Source organism: Urocitellus parryii, chromosome 11 (assembly GCF_045843805.1).
Source record: "Urocitellus parryii isolate mUroPar1 chromosome 11, mUroPar1.hap1, whole genome shotgun sequence".
NCBI lineage: Eukaryota > Metazoa > Chordata > Mammalia > Rodentia > Sciuridae > Urocitellus > Urocitellus parryii.
In genome coordinates, this window is record NC_135541.1 from 84,967,370 (window position 1) to 84,980,303 (window position 12,934).

At 33.8% G+C, this 12,934-nt stretch overlaps 1 protein-coding gene and 1 pseudogene across 3 annotated transcripts in view; both read right to left on the bottom strand.

Moving 5' to 3' along the window:
- Positions 1-12,934, bottom strand: part of Dph5 (diphthamide biosynthesis 5) — a 32,780-nt gene that overhangs the window by 4,075 nt on the left and 15,771 nt on the right. For all 3 annotated transcript variants that reach the window (XM_026379681.2, XM_026379683.2, XM_026379684.2), the window contains 2 exons: positions 7,460-7,580; positions 1,804-1,843 (listed from right to left, as the gene is read on the bottom strand). In XM_026379681.2, coding sequence (XP_026235466.1) covers positions 1,804-1,843; positions 7,460-7,580 — 161 coding nt within the window. The remainder of the gene's footprint in view (positions 1-1,803; positions 1,844-7,459; positions 7,581-12,934) is intronic.
- LOC113175424 (2-iminobutanoate/2-iminopropanoate deaminase pseudogene) lies at positions 279-682 on the bottom strand (annotated as a pseudogene).

Below are 12,934 nucleotides of genomic sequence, written 5' to 3' on the forward strand. Positions count from 1 at the left end.
AGGAACAATAACTTGTCTTTCCTACATGTTAATTCCCCTGTACTTTTATTTACTTAAATGACTATATAATGATCATCTCTTCTCCCATATTCAGCAATGAGTGCACATAAGTGTAATTTATAGCATCAGTAACTGGATTCATTATCTAATATTCAATTCATGTCAAATCCCTCTATGATATGGTATTTCCATGGTAACTTCAGATATTTTAGTCACATGTACATTTTCCAACATCAATTGTAAAAATCAAGGTGTTAATTTAAAGACATGTCGCACATTTATAGAGTTGCTGTTGTGAGAAGTCCTTGAACAACTACTGCTTCCATCTCAATGTGTATTCCTTTAAAGCAGTAACGTGGTAAGCAGCTCTAGCAGGAAAATTACTCTTAAAATACTGTTTATAGATTTATTGATAGTACTAAAGTCATATCAGCCAATCAAACATTGCTTTGGCCACATTAGTGAAGTCACAGCCTACAGCTTTCACAGTTTCATCCATGTTTGTAAGAGCTTGTTTAGTTTCTGCTGTTGTCCCTCCTGGTACAAGCTGTCCACTAGAAGGGTCCATACCTATCTGTCCACAGATGTAAATGGTCCTGTCCACTAACACTATTTGATGGTAGGGACCAATGGCCCCTGCGGCTTTCACAATGCTTATCACCTTTCTCATCAGGGACAACATTTCTAGTCCTTCTCTTTCTCTGGGAGAAGAAATCCCTACACTACCTCTGCTTGATTCTTGCCCAAGAACACGAAATTGTTTTGATTATTCTACTAGCTCACAAAACAATTCTAAGTCAGTGCTATTCAGTAGAAATACAATACAAGCCACAACATAATCTCGAATTTTCCAGCAGCAACAATAACAAAAGTTTAAAAAGGCAAAGTTAAGCTGCTCGTGGTGGTGCACACCTGTAATCCCAGTAGCCTCATGATTACAAATTCAAAGCTAGTCTCAGCAACTCAGCAAGACCCTTTCTTTAAATAAAATATAAAAAAGGGCTAGGGATGTGGATCAGTGGTTAAGTGCCCCTGGGTTCAATCTCTGGCATGAAAAAAAAAATGGCAAGGTTAATTTTAATAATATATTTAATTCAACTCAATCAAAATATATTTTAATATTTATTCACATATAAATTATTAAAAAGACTGTGTTCATACTGAGTTTTTGAAATCTGGCATATACATACAGAACATCTTGGATATTAATTTTCTTTGGAAATACTTGATCTGTATTTAAATTTCATAAAATTTATGGTCATATAGATTTATATAATGAAGTTGTTCCAAACAACTTACAAGTTTTCCAAAAAATGGAATATCCATTTTAAATTAATTAAATGAAAAATTCAGTTCCTCAGTCATACTAGCCACATTTCAAGTGCTCATGAGTCTTGTGTGGGTGGTGTCTACTATATTGGCTACCATCTCTAAGCAAACAAGAATATTTGCTATCAATATACATATGAGGAAATAAGGTCTCAGAAACGAACATGTACTGCCCAAGAGCACAATACTTGAGGAAAACTTGGAACTCAAACTCATGTTTTTTGATTCCCAATGTGTTAATTCATCCCCCAAATGCTGATTTACTATTAGATGCTGTTCTCAGGGTGAATCTATGAAACCTACTGCAATTTCCACTGCAATATCACACTGCTTACCATTTCATAAAAGTAATGTTTAGCTGTTATTTAAAAGCTGATTTTCAGTAATCTTTAGAACTCATATCATTTAAGTAGAACTTATTGACTAGTTGAAAGCATTAAAATATATGCAAGCATTCTCAGAATAAGAACTTACTTGATTAGATTTTCCAAAGACTGCTCCTTTACTTTGATGTCTGTTGGAAATGAAAAATAATTCTTTTAATTTTAATTAAGAATACTTTATCCAAAACCCTACTGTAAACTTTGATTAAGAATCACCTAAATTTTGTGGAAACATTCTTCCCAAATGTTTCCAAAATGTTCATGTGAGAGTGTAAGGTCACACTGTGTCCAGTCATTTTCTTAAGGAAATCAGAGAACAGCTTGTGGTTGTGTAAAGGCCACTAGTTAGAAAACAAACATGAGCTTGGCACTGAGACCCTCCTGCAAGGATCTAATTTCCTACTGGAAAAGAAGACAAAGAAAAGAAGTAGAAAAGTATTGGCATGTACACTACCTAACAGCTAATCAAAATCTTTGTTTTCATTTTTACTAGCTGGTAACTATATAGACTCAACTGAAAAGTCTTGTCATATTCCTATTCTGACCGATTTGTCAGGCACAAGAATTAATGGATGCAACTTAAAGAGAAAAAAGATTCTTATCACATTTTTCAAAGAAACTTCTACTTTCTTATGAATGACAAAACATGTCATAATTATGAAGAAATACTTTAATACCAAGTACTCGTACTTTTAATGGCTTCAGAGCACTGACTGTGTGTTAGATACTGTCCCAGTACTGGGGCATCCAGGAACCTGCTCAGACATCATGCTGGCTCTCATGAAGCTTGACAGTCCACACATCACAAATATTTGATCTTTTACACTTTTAATCACTGATGGTTTAGATGAATTATTTGGTAAAAGGTGAAAAAGCAGAATCTTTTACATCCTCACAGGAACTCTGCACACAACAGCAAGAGCAACAGCTGCTTCCTGTTTTACATGCCAAAACAAATGGTTCAGCCAAAGTTTGTTTTTGTAAAAATAAATATAGTGCAACTGAGGAAGCTTTGATAGACTTCTACAACTTTCTTAAGTGAATATAAAAGTTTTTCTTATAAATGATACTAACGAATTTGCTTAAAAATTTCAGGAGAGATTAATCTCTATATGTAAGATTTAAATGTTCTTGAAACCAGTGGTGAAATATTTTTTCACATTTAAAATATCATTATTTAATACTTCCACCTGCCTGGCACATATGGGAATGTTATTGAAAACATGCCCTCTAATACAGTTAATGGTATAAGTTGACTTTAAGATTACTTTTCAGTGATATTTATAAGATTTTGAAAAGTATAACACATTTATTAATTTATTCACCTTAAGCTTCAGAAATGTCATTTGACAATAAGATCGTTTTTCATATTTTCAATTTTTAAAAAATATTTTTAATGATATGCTTTATAGAATCTGATTTTTATAATAAAGAGAGTTGAGGAGAATTTTTACAGGCAAATGCTTTTTAGTTGAACATAAGATTGTATCAGCAAATTAGTCTTTAGCCAATCAGGTATACTATTTTTTTTCCTTGTCATCCCACAAGTCATAAATTTTCCTCTTTTCTTCTACTTTTTAGAATGTAAGAGATTCTCTTACTCATCTTAGTGCCAGGACTTAGTGACAGTGCTTAATGTGAAGCACCCAGGTGATAACTTCATAAATGTTTACTGGATAAATTTACTTAGGTGGCTCTCCTACTACCCACGCTTTAAACAATATACATTGTAATTCTTTTTTTTTTTTTTTAATCTTCAGAATTTCTCTATCTTTGGTCTTGGAAATATCTATACAATTAACACTATCTTTACAAAACCACTGGTTACATCATATGTATGGGTGTTGGATAAGGAAATTTTAAATTCTCTGTGGTTTCCTACGATGATTTATTCTCATGGTTTATTGGCCGACAGGAGGCATTCAATAAATACATACTAATTTAAATGATGAGAATGCCAGATGATTAAATGATGAGATCTATGGTTTGAGGATTTGGAATCATGACATCCTATACTTCATACCCTGTTCCTGCTTTTGTTAATGAAGCAAGGAAGATACATTGTTTAACCTTGTTTGTCTTTTCCCAGGAAAGCTAAGAAAAGAGACACCTCTTAGAGAATTCAAGGGCCAAAGTTCTTGTTTGTCCTTCCTGTTTCTCCATACAATAGAACTTAATTGCTTTTTAAACTTTCGTGTGCATAACACATTAGTTCCAAGCTAGATTTCAAAACTCTGAGAGTAGAACTCATGTTAATACTTCCCTAGTATTCCAAAAGAACCTGATTCCACATTGGGCATGGAAGTAGTGCTCAATAAATACCCTATGATTTTCTTCTTTTTTACATTTTTTCTTATGTTTTTAAACAGAGAACATTGTTTATAGCACAGTAATATAAATATCCTTATAAGCTCATTTTCTACCTGCCTTTTCAAAGTTTTCCAAAAGATGTATCTTGCTGACTCTCCTTTCCCTCATCTTTAATGGACTTATGGGAAGAATAGAAAGTAGCCTAACTTTTAGATACTTTTCTCCCTGTTTTAAAAACTCTCAGTTTTAAGCTTCAGAAATGTCATTTGACAATAAGATCATTATTGTAAAACATATATCCACTCTAGTATCTGAGCACCAATGAATCCTCATTTTTATTCCTCAATTAAATATACTTATATACTTGTATTTCTTCTTTTAATAAAATTCCTTTTAACAGCTGTAGACTGTCCTCCCCTGTCAGTCTACTCTGAGTTTCAACCCACTGATGGATATACATAATTTTGGTGCAGGCCACACCAAACTAATAAGTGTATTACAGTGTTCTTGATAGTAAGGCTTAGGAAAAAGTAAAGACCAGCATCTTCTCATGGGAATCAAGGATAAAACTATACAGCTAATTAACTGCTAATAAAAGCACTAAATCCAACTGGCAATAAACTAAAATTAGAAAATATATCAAACAGCTAATTGTGGGTTAGAGATATAAGCCAGATAAATACTTATGGCCCAAACAAAATCTAGAATTAATTAGGTGTCAAAGTGAATAGAATAAAGGGAATGTAATTTGGCTATAACTAAATGCACTAGAAAGAGTTAAACATTTTCTGTGTTAATGGGTAATAAGAGCAAGTCTGAGAAAATAAACTAAAAAAAAAAACTTTAACCAATTAACTTCCATAAATATTTACTGAACAGCTTCACTGTGCCAGAATTTGAGGCATTTAAAGAGAATAATAAACAAGCAAAATCCCTGTTCTTATGAAGCAGGAAAGAAATCAACCCAAGTTAATAAAATAATTCAGATGGAAAGAGAGTCACTGAGAAGATACAGGGTGCAACACATGGGATTAGATAAAATTTCACTCCAGGTCAGTAGCTGGCAGATTTCTACAAAAGTCTGGATGACAATTATTTTAGGTTCTGAACATCATCAAGTCTCTGCTACTAGTACTCCTCAATGCCACTGTTGCACAAAAGTAGCGACAGACAATGCAGAAATGAATGTGTGTGACCATGTTCCAATAAAACTTTTTTCACAAAAAAAGGCAGCAGGCCAGAGCTGACACATGGGCACCAGTTTGCTAATTCCTGCTCTGAACATTAATTTCTAATTTGTACCCCACAGGAAACACCACCCATTATTGAAAGAGAGTTATAATCTTTTCTATTAAGACATATTGATTGAATTTGATAGTGATTATGTTGTACAAAAGTATATATTATTGAATAATGTTATAAAATGGACATGTTACGCCAATAAATGAAAAGTTTTTGCAAATGAAAATCTTTTCAATGTTTTGCATATCTGTATTATTATAGAGGATAAAATCATGGGTTCATCCTCCTGGGTGATTTCACAGTAACAACAAAACAGTATAATTAAAAGTATGTTCTTAGGACTGATGCCATTATGTGAGCATTCTGTTACCAGTAATTGACAAAGCAACAAATGAAGAGTAACTGTTTACAAACACTTATCTAACACTGAAATAAAAGAATAGGACGTAAAATATTTAAAACACACACACACATAAAATACACACATAAAAACCAAACAAACAAACAAACAAACCCTTGTCCTTTATCAGAAATAGTTTGAGAAGTACTGCTTTAAACAATCCCATAAGGCAATAGGGATTTCTTCTATTCAATAAATATGAAGACAAAAGTTAAGGAATGTTCCATGATATTGTCTAGCCAGTAAGTGGAATAGTAAGTAGAAGCACTGGGATTTTATCTTCTGATTCTAACTAAGTATCATTTCAGGGGTCAAAGATGTCAGTTAGTGTGCTCTGCTCATCAGCTAGAGAATAAAGCTTTAGTACTAGTGTTTCTGTAATACATGCTATTAGAATAGGGACTAACAAATCTGAGTCAGTACATTTTCAGGACCTCTGTTGAGGAACATAGCCCATGTCCTATTGCTTCCATGATGTTGCTATACAGAGAAAGCAATCCTAGCTCTTTCTATACCAAACAGGAAATAGGATTTGGACAGGATGGTTCAGTGAAGAGAACAATGAATAGTTGACTATCTGGATTTTACCAGTTTTGCCACAAATTAGCTGCATGGCATTGGGGAAAATTATTTGCTGTTACCAGGTTTTAACTTCATCTGTAAAACAAGTTTCAGAGTCTCTTCTGGATTTATCATTCTGTAATTCTGAAAGCACCAATACTATAAACTTCAAGAAACACTGTAGGAAGATGCAGGATATTTAATGGTAAGAATAAATATAAGTCTGCTGACTTGCAATAAGTTAACAAAAAGAAGGCCTCGACGGACAAATAGGTAAGATACAGAAAAATTGGAGAGGATCCACAGGTCATAAGAGGTAACAGCATGAACTATTGTATATATGCAGGAATAGCCATGTTGTATATGGAGAAGACAGTGTTTCCCTGAGAGTACAAAAAGTGACACATACACATAAAATTGCTAGACTGTGTCCTTCTAACTTCTAGTTAACTAACCACAGAACAGTTTTCACCATAACACAAAATCTAAATCAGATCAATCTAACAACTCCATACTGTGACTTTTTTGTATAGTTTTAAAAATTAGTGTATTATGGATACACATAAAGATGAAATTCACTGTGGCATATTCACATATGTAAATAGGAAAGTTTGGTCCTATTTATTCCACTTTCCCTCCTCCCTCCCCTCAATCCCCTTCCTTTACTCCACTGATTTCTATTTTCATCGAACCCCCCTACTCCCCAGACTTTCTCTTTCTTCCCCTTATTTTAGTCCTACTTCCATGTATAAGAGAAATCATTTGAACCCTTGACTTTCTGGGTCTGGTTTATTTCACTTAGGAAGAGTCTCCAGTTCCATCCATTTATCAGCAAATGCCATAATTCCATTCTTCTTTATGGCTGAGTAAAACTCCATTGTGTATATACACCACATTTTCTGTATCCATTCATCTGTTCATGGGCCCCTAGGTTGGTTCCATAGCCTGGCTATTGTGAACTATGCTGCTATAAACACTGAGTGGCTGTATGGCTACAGTAAGCTGCTTTAAGATCTTTTTGATACATATCAAAGAACGGGATAGCTGGGTCATATAGTGCTTCCATTTCTAATTGGGAGTGGGGGGAGGGTCTCCATACTGCTGGGTCATATAGTGCTTCCATTTCTAATTGGGAGTGGGGGGAGGGTCTCCATACTGCTTTCCAGAATGACAATGCTAATTTCTAATGCCACCAATACCATATTATGACTTTAAGGAAACTCCAAACTCTTACCTAGTAAGCATAATGTGTGCATGCCATTCTGTCTGTTCTTTTTGACTTTGTCAAAAAAGCTTTCTGGTCTCCAAGTGTCTGTCCAAAAAACAATAGAAACTGTCTCGCCAAATTTATATAACTAGAAAAAATAAAAACATTAATTAATGATGAAACAATTCACTACTAATTCATAGAAAATTTAATCCCTTTATAACTAAAATAAAAAGTGGAAACCAGAGCTGGTAGTGTGCTTGCCTAGCAAGCCCAAGGCTCTGGATCCCCAGTACCACAAAAATAAATAAATAAATAAAATGAGACCCAGACTTGATAGGGTCAGAGATCAATCTGTCACAATAAAAAGCAAGAGAAGTTCTCTGGTGCACAGTAGCTGGTCTCTTTCTGATGTCCCTAGCAGTCCTGCAGTCAGTATAGGAACATTTAACCAATTCAAATTTAGATATGTAATCACCGAAAATATTGAAATACAGAGGAAAATAAGACTTTTGAGCACTGTCAAAAGAAGTTAATATCATTATATTTATGAGGTTAATATTATTATTCTCATTTTATAGATGAGACCACCAAGACTCAGAAAGGTCAACTGACTCATCTAAGATCACACAGCTAATTAATAACAAAAAAGAAATATTCAAACTTGGGTGTGAGAGAATGCTCCTTCCTATCATATTATCTCAATAAAATTCACAAATTGCATACAAACTCCAGTTACTATTTAAGCTTATACATCTTTAGCTTAGCAAATTTTCCCTCACCATAAAGTTTAATGATCAAGGCCTTTTCTCAAATCTCACCCTTTCCACCCAAGTGACCCACTCTAATTCACCATCACTACAATCAAGCAGTTTGTTTCTGTGACCCAGTCTTGCCAGACCAGTTCACTTAAGTTGAGTCAAATTCCAAATCTTATGCTAAGAAAATCTAGTTTTAAATTCTGGCTGTGTACCTTGTATGATATTACTCTAAGTCTGTATCTCTAAAGTAGGAAGAGTGATAAAACACTGTCCCTCCTACTCTTAGGGCTGGAAGGATCAAATAATATATAAAAAGTGTTACTCAAACAGTGGAGTGATATACTAATATTAATTCTTATCTGGGCACTGTGAAAAGGAAGTTTATTTTCAAAGACTTGATGTATGGTAAAAATAACACTAAACTTGTTATGTGAAGATTTAGTTCTTCGATTTAAGCAATGCTTGAAGGCATTCATAACAGCAAGAAAGTACTGAACACTGATCATCACATCTAGTCCTGTCAGAAATTAACTGTGTGCCTGAAATAGCTCTGTGACTTCAGGAAGTCACTTAGCTTCTGTAAGCTTTGTGTTCTTCATCTGGAAATGAAGAAACTGGCCTAAAGCAGGGGTTAGTCATCCACTGCTTCCAGCAACCTAGGCTTCTCAGATTAGTTTCAGAAGCCACTTCAACTCAAGAGGTGATGGGGAAGCAGATAGAAGGAAGTCAGAGAAGGAGGGGTATTTAGAGTTCTTCATCCATATTTCCTTAGAGAAGCTCAAAATTTCTCAGGCTTTATATTTTGAGGTCTCAAAATCTATAACCAACATTTATAACATGACTTCAAGTTCTACAGAGAAGGTTCATCATGTTGCTTATAGGCTACAGCCTCCAACTTACCTATCAAATAGGGGCTTTATTCCTCAAGTCCATTTGAAAACTGTGTAACAAGGTATTCTCTCAGAGAAGTCATGGTATTCAGTAGCCATTCTGTTTACATGGTAGTGTGCAGAGACACACAGTATACTTAAGTATTCAGAGTCATGAATCTCTTTGTCACATATAACAAAATTTTTCTATGAAAAATGTATTTTGAGTTCCAATGTGGGATTTCTGGGAAAAACTCATCCTGAACCAAGATCACAGGAATGGCCCTACACCTGTTGAAGTTTGACTGTTATTGTCTGACAAGAGGCAAATTTATCCAATATTTAATATAGGTAATCTAGTACATGTATTGGCTGACAAGTCAAATAGTCTCCCTGACCCTTGGGAGAAAACTTCCTATAAAATGAGTATAAATAACTATAAAATTAATAACTGAGATCTTATAGGTTAAATAACAGAAAATATATAGTGTCTCACACTGTAAATACTCAGTAAATGACACAGATTTAATGATGCAATAATGATAATATTTATGATATGAAGATGTTCTAAAATACAATGCCCTGATATAACCTAGTTCCATTCCTTGTTGGAGTGAGCTTAATGATATTACTATATATTTGAGACTATAATTCTGATACAAATGACTTAATTCTGATATATTCAACTGTATACATTCTTTTAAAAAAAGATTTTTCACCTCTCTGATCAAACTTTGAAACATTAGTTCATGAGAAACTTCAAGGGAAAACGAAGTTGAAGAAAATTCTATATAAATGCTTTAAATGGGCCATATGTTTTAAGAGACATAGAAATACAGTCATGGAAACAAATAACTAAGTATTTCATTCAAAAAGAAAGTAAAAAGTCCTTTAAAAGAGAATTGAGATGCTAGTCACATAGAAACACTAACTGAAGCGTTTTGTGTAAAAGTGTCTTTGAATTGTCTCACTTGGAGGATTAAAGACAACCTCACAGAAGTACTACTTTCTAGGACCCTGATTTATAAACTATAACTACTTCTGTGGCTGTGGAGCAAACTTCTTCAATGAATCCTGGAACATTATGCAAACAGTTTCACCATTTAGATGTCAGTACCTCAAAGAACAGAAGGACCAGTTCTTTATGTTTCACAACCAGAGGGTTTACCAGTAAACTATAAAAAGGAAACTGGAGCAAAACCATACAGAGAGGAGAATTGAAGTTGCAGAAGCCTAAATACTGAGTTGCTTTATAAACCTTTGTACTGTGATCATTTTCTCCAAAACATCATTATTGCAAATCTAAATTTAAAGACTATAAAATTGGTTACTTTCTAAGAACCTTTCTGGGCCCTTTACATTTAAACCTGGAGTAATTTAGAGAATGCAGTTTATCTAATTTGATATTGGATTATTTTATCTATTAAAGAAAAAAATAAGTACTACAAAAACCCTCAACTCAAGATCATCTACATATTATGTATAAGGCACAATCTAGTTAGAGAAGACGCACAAGAAAAAAAATAATGGGCAATAAATAATAAATATCAAATATGAGGCATAAGGATAATTTGAGTTCATTATTTTCCCCGTTAAACAGCACTTGAAAGTAACTTCTGAAAAGACTGGGTATGAGCTGGACTTCAAAAGACAGAGTAGAGAATTTGAGCATGGGGGAAGAATGATATAATATGAACTAGGCAGCAGAATAGCATAAAGCAGTTACCTAGAAATAACTAATATCCTTGACTGGCCTCTAATCTGTATCTCTAATTGCTGACATTCTGCAAAGTGCCAATTCCTATTCATTATAGCTATATAATTCATACAGAACCTGACACTCAATTCATTCCCTATCAAGTTGCTTTGAACCCAAACACCACTTACCTAAGGGACCCTAACAGTCTCCCAACTCATCTTATAGCCACTAATAATTCCTTCCTTTCAGAAATGTAAATCTTTGTAACACTTTATTTTATCATTAGGTTTTAATGCTTTTGTTATTTTGTATTACAAATAAAAATATTTTCTATCATTCTTTGTTTAAAAATCTATTAAATCTACGAGGCGACACATGTGTGTCTTAAATCAAATCAGTTAAACCCAGGAAGGGTGAGGGAAAGCCAAACCAGCAGAATTGTCAAAACATGCCCCACAAAACCACATAATAAAAAGTGGCTAGTTTTCTCTTCTACACAGAATACAGATTTGAGAATTGTGCTGCTGTTGTTGCTTTTATCTCAAATGAATTTTGCTTAATACTGATTTTTGCTGACACTAAGATTATGAACCTGGCCAACATATAGAAAGAGACTTAAAAGTTGAGTCTGACTTCATAAACAGAAGAGCTATAAAATTTATATTCTCACATAAAGATGACAGAATTCATTTAAGAATAAATAAAAAAAATCACATTTAAAGCACATAATTCCAAAGACAAGCTCTGACTTGGGTGGAGAGATAAACAATTCAACTAATGAAATATTTGCTGCATACTGATTGTATGCATGCCACTATGATAAAGTGCAATGAAAGGTGTACATACGAGAAATCAAAGAGTCCAATAATATGGCAAAAGCATAAGTAATTCAACATCTGGCCAGGGTGGTGGGACATTCCTGTAATCCCAGCAACTCAGGAGGCTGAGACAGGAGAAGCATATGGTCAAGGTCACCCTGTCTCAAATTAAAAAATAAAAAGGGCTGGGAAAGTAGTTTAGTGGCAAAGTGCTCCTGGGATCAATCCTATTCCCCCAAAAGAAAGAAAGAAAAAAGAAAGTAAAAACAAAGTATTTACCAGAATTTTTTTTTAGAAGAATGGCACACTGGAACCAGTTTAAAGATAAAACTATGAACTGAAAAAGAATTGGTAAGGTGCTATTAAAATAATGATTAGAAAGAGTAGTAAGTAGAAATTAAAAGGAAAAGAAAAAAAACTTTTAATATACCAGTGATTTAGCAGGTAGTCAAAGAAGTTCTTATATGACTAAAGGAAAATAAACAGCTAGATGAGTTCTAAAGTTAGATAACCATGTGGAGCTCTACTAGACTTAGTACCCATTTAAATGTTTTGTACTGTCATCATTCCTACATTAGCCCTTGGGAAACAATGAAACCAACTCACGCTTTTGAAAACAAACAGCAAGAACTACAAGGTCAACAATGCTGATTATCACAATGAGTGTTGTGGTATGAAAAGAAGGAAATGAGTTGCTAGTTTTTGAAAGTGATATACATTTTTTTTCAAAGCAGATTACATAAACCAAAGCACATATGGCAATACTCAAGGTCACTCATGCAACAACCAGAGAAAGTGGGAGCACTTCATAATGATGAGAAAATTACACAACCATTTTTTATTGGCTATTGCCTCTTCTTTCCACCAAAACATAAACTCCTTAAATACAGAGTCTATATAGTTCAAGTTTACCTCAATAAGCAAATTATAAGTAAATTAACTGTTGAATGAATGAATCATTATTTATCTTAAAGATGTCTAACTTGGAAGCCTCTCGTATAGTTTACATTTTATAAGAAAAACTTTCATTAGGAATATGGGGTTTGTGGTAAGGAATTTTTAAATTACCTATTTATGGTACTAGAAATTGAACTCAAAGACCCACAAGGATACTTTACTACTGAGTTACATCCCCAGTACTTTTTAAAATTTTGAGACAGCATCTAGCTAAATTGAGGGTCTCACTAAATTGCTGAGGCTGGCCTCAAACTTGTAATCCTCACCCTCCCAAGTCACTGAGATTATAGAGGAATTTTATTTTTATAGCACGTCTGTAATATAGTATATAAAACTACCTATATATAGGTGATTGTATGCATATACAAAAGTGTTAGTTATGTCAATACCAATCATCA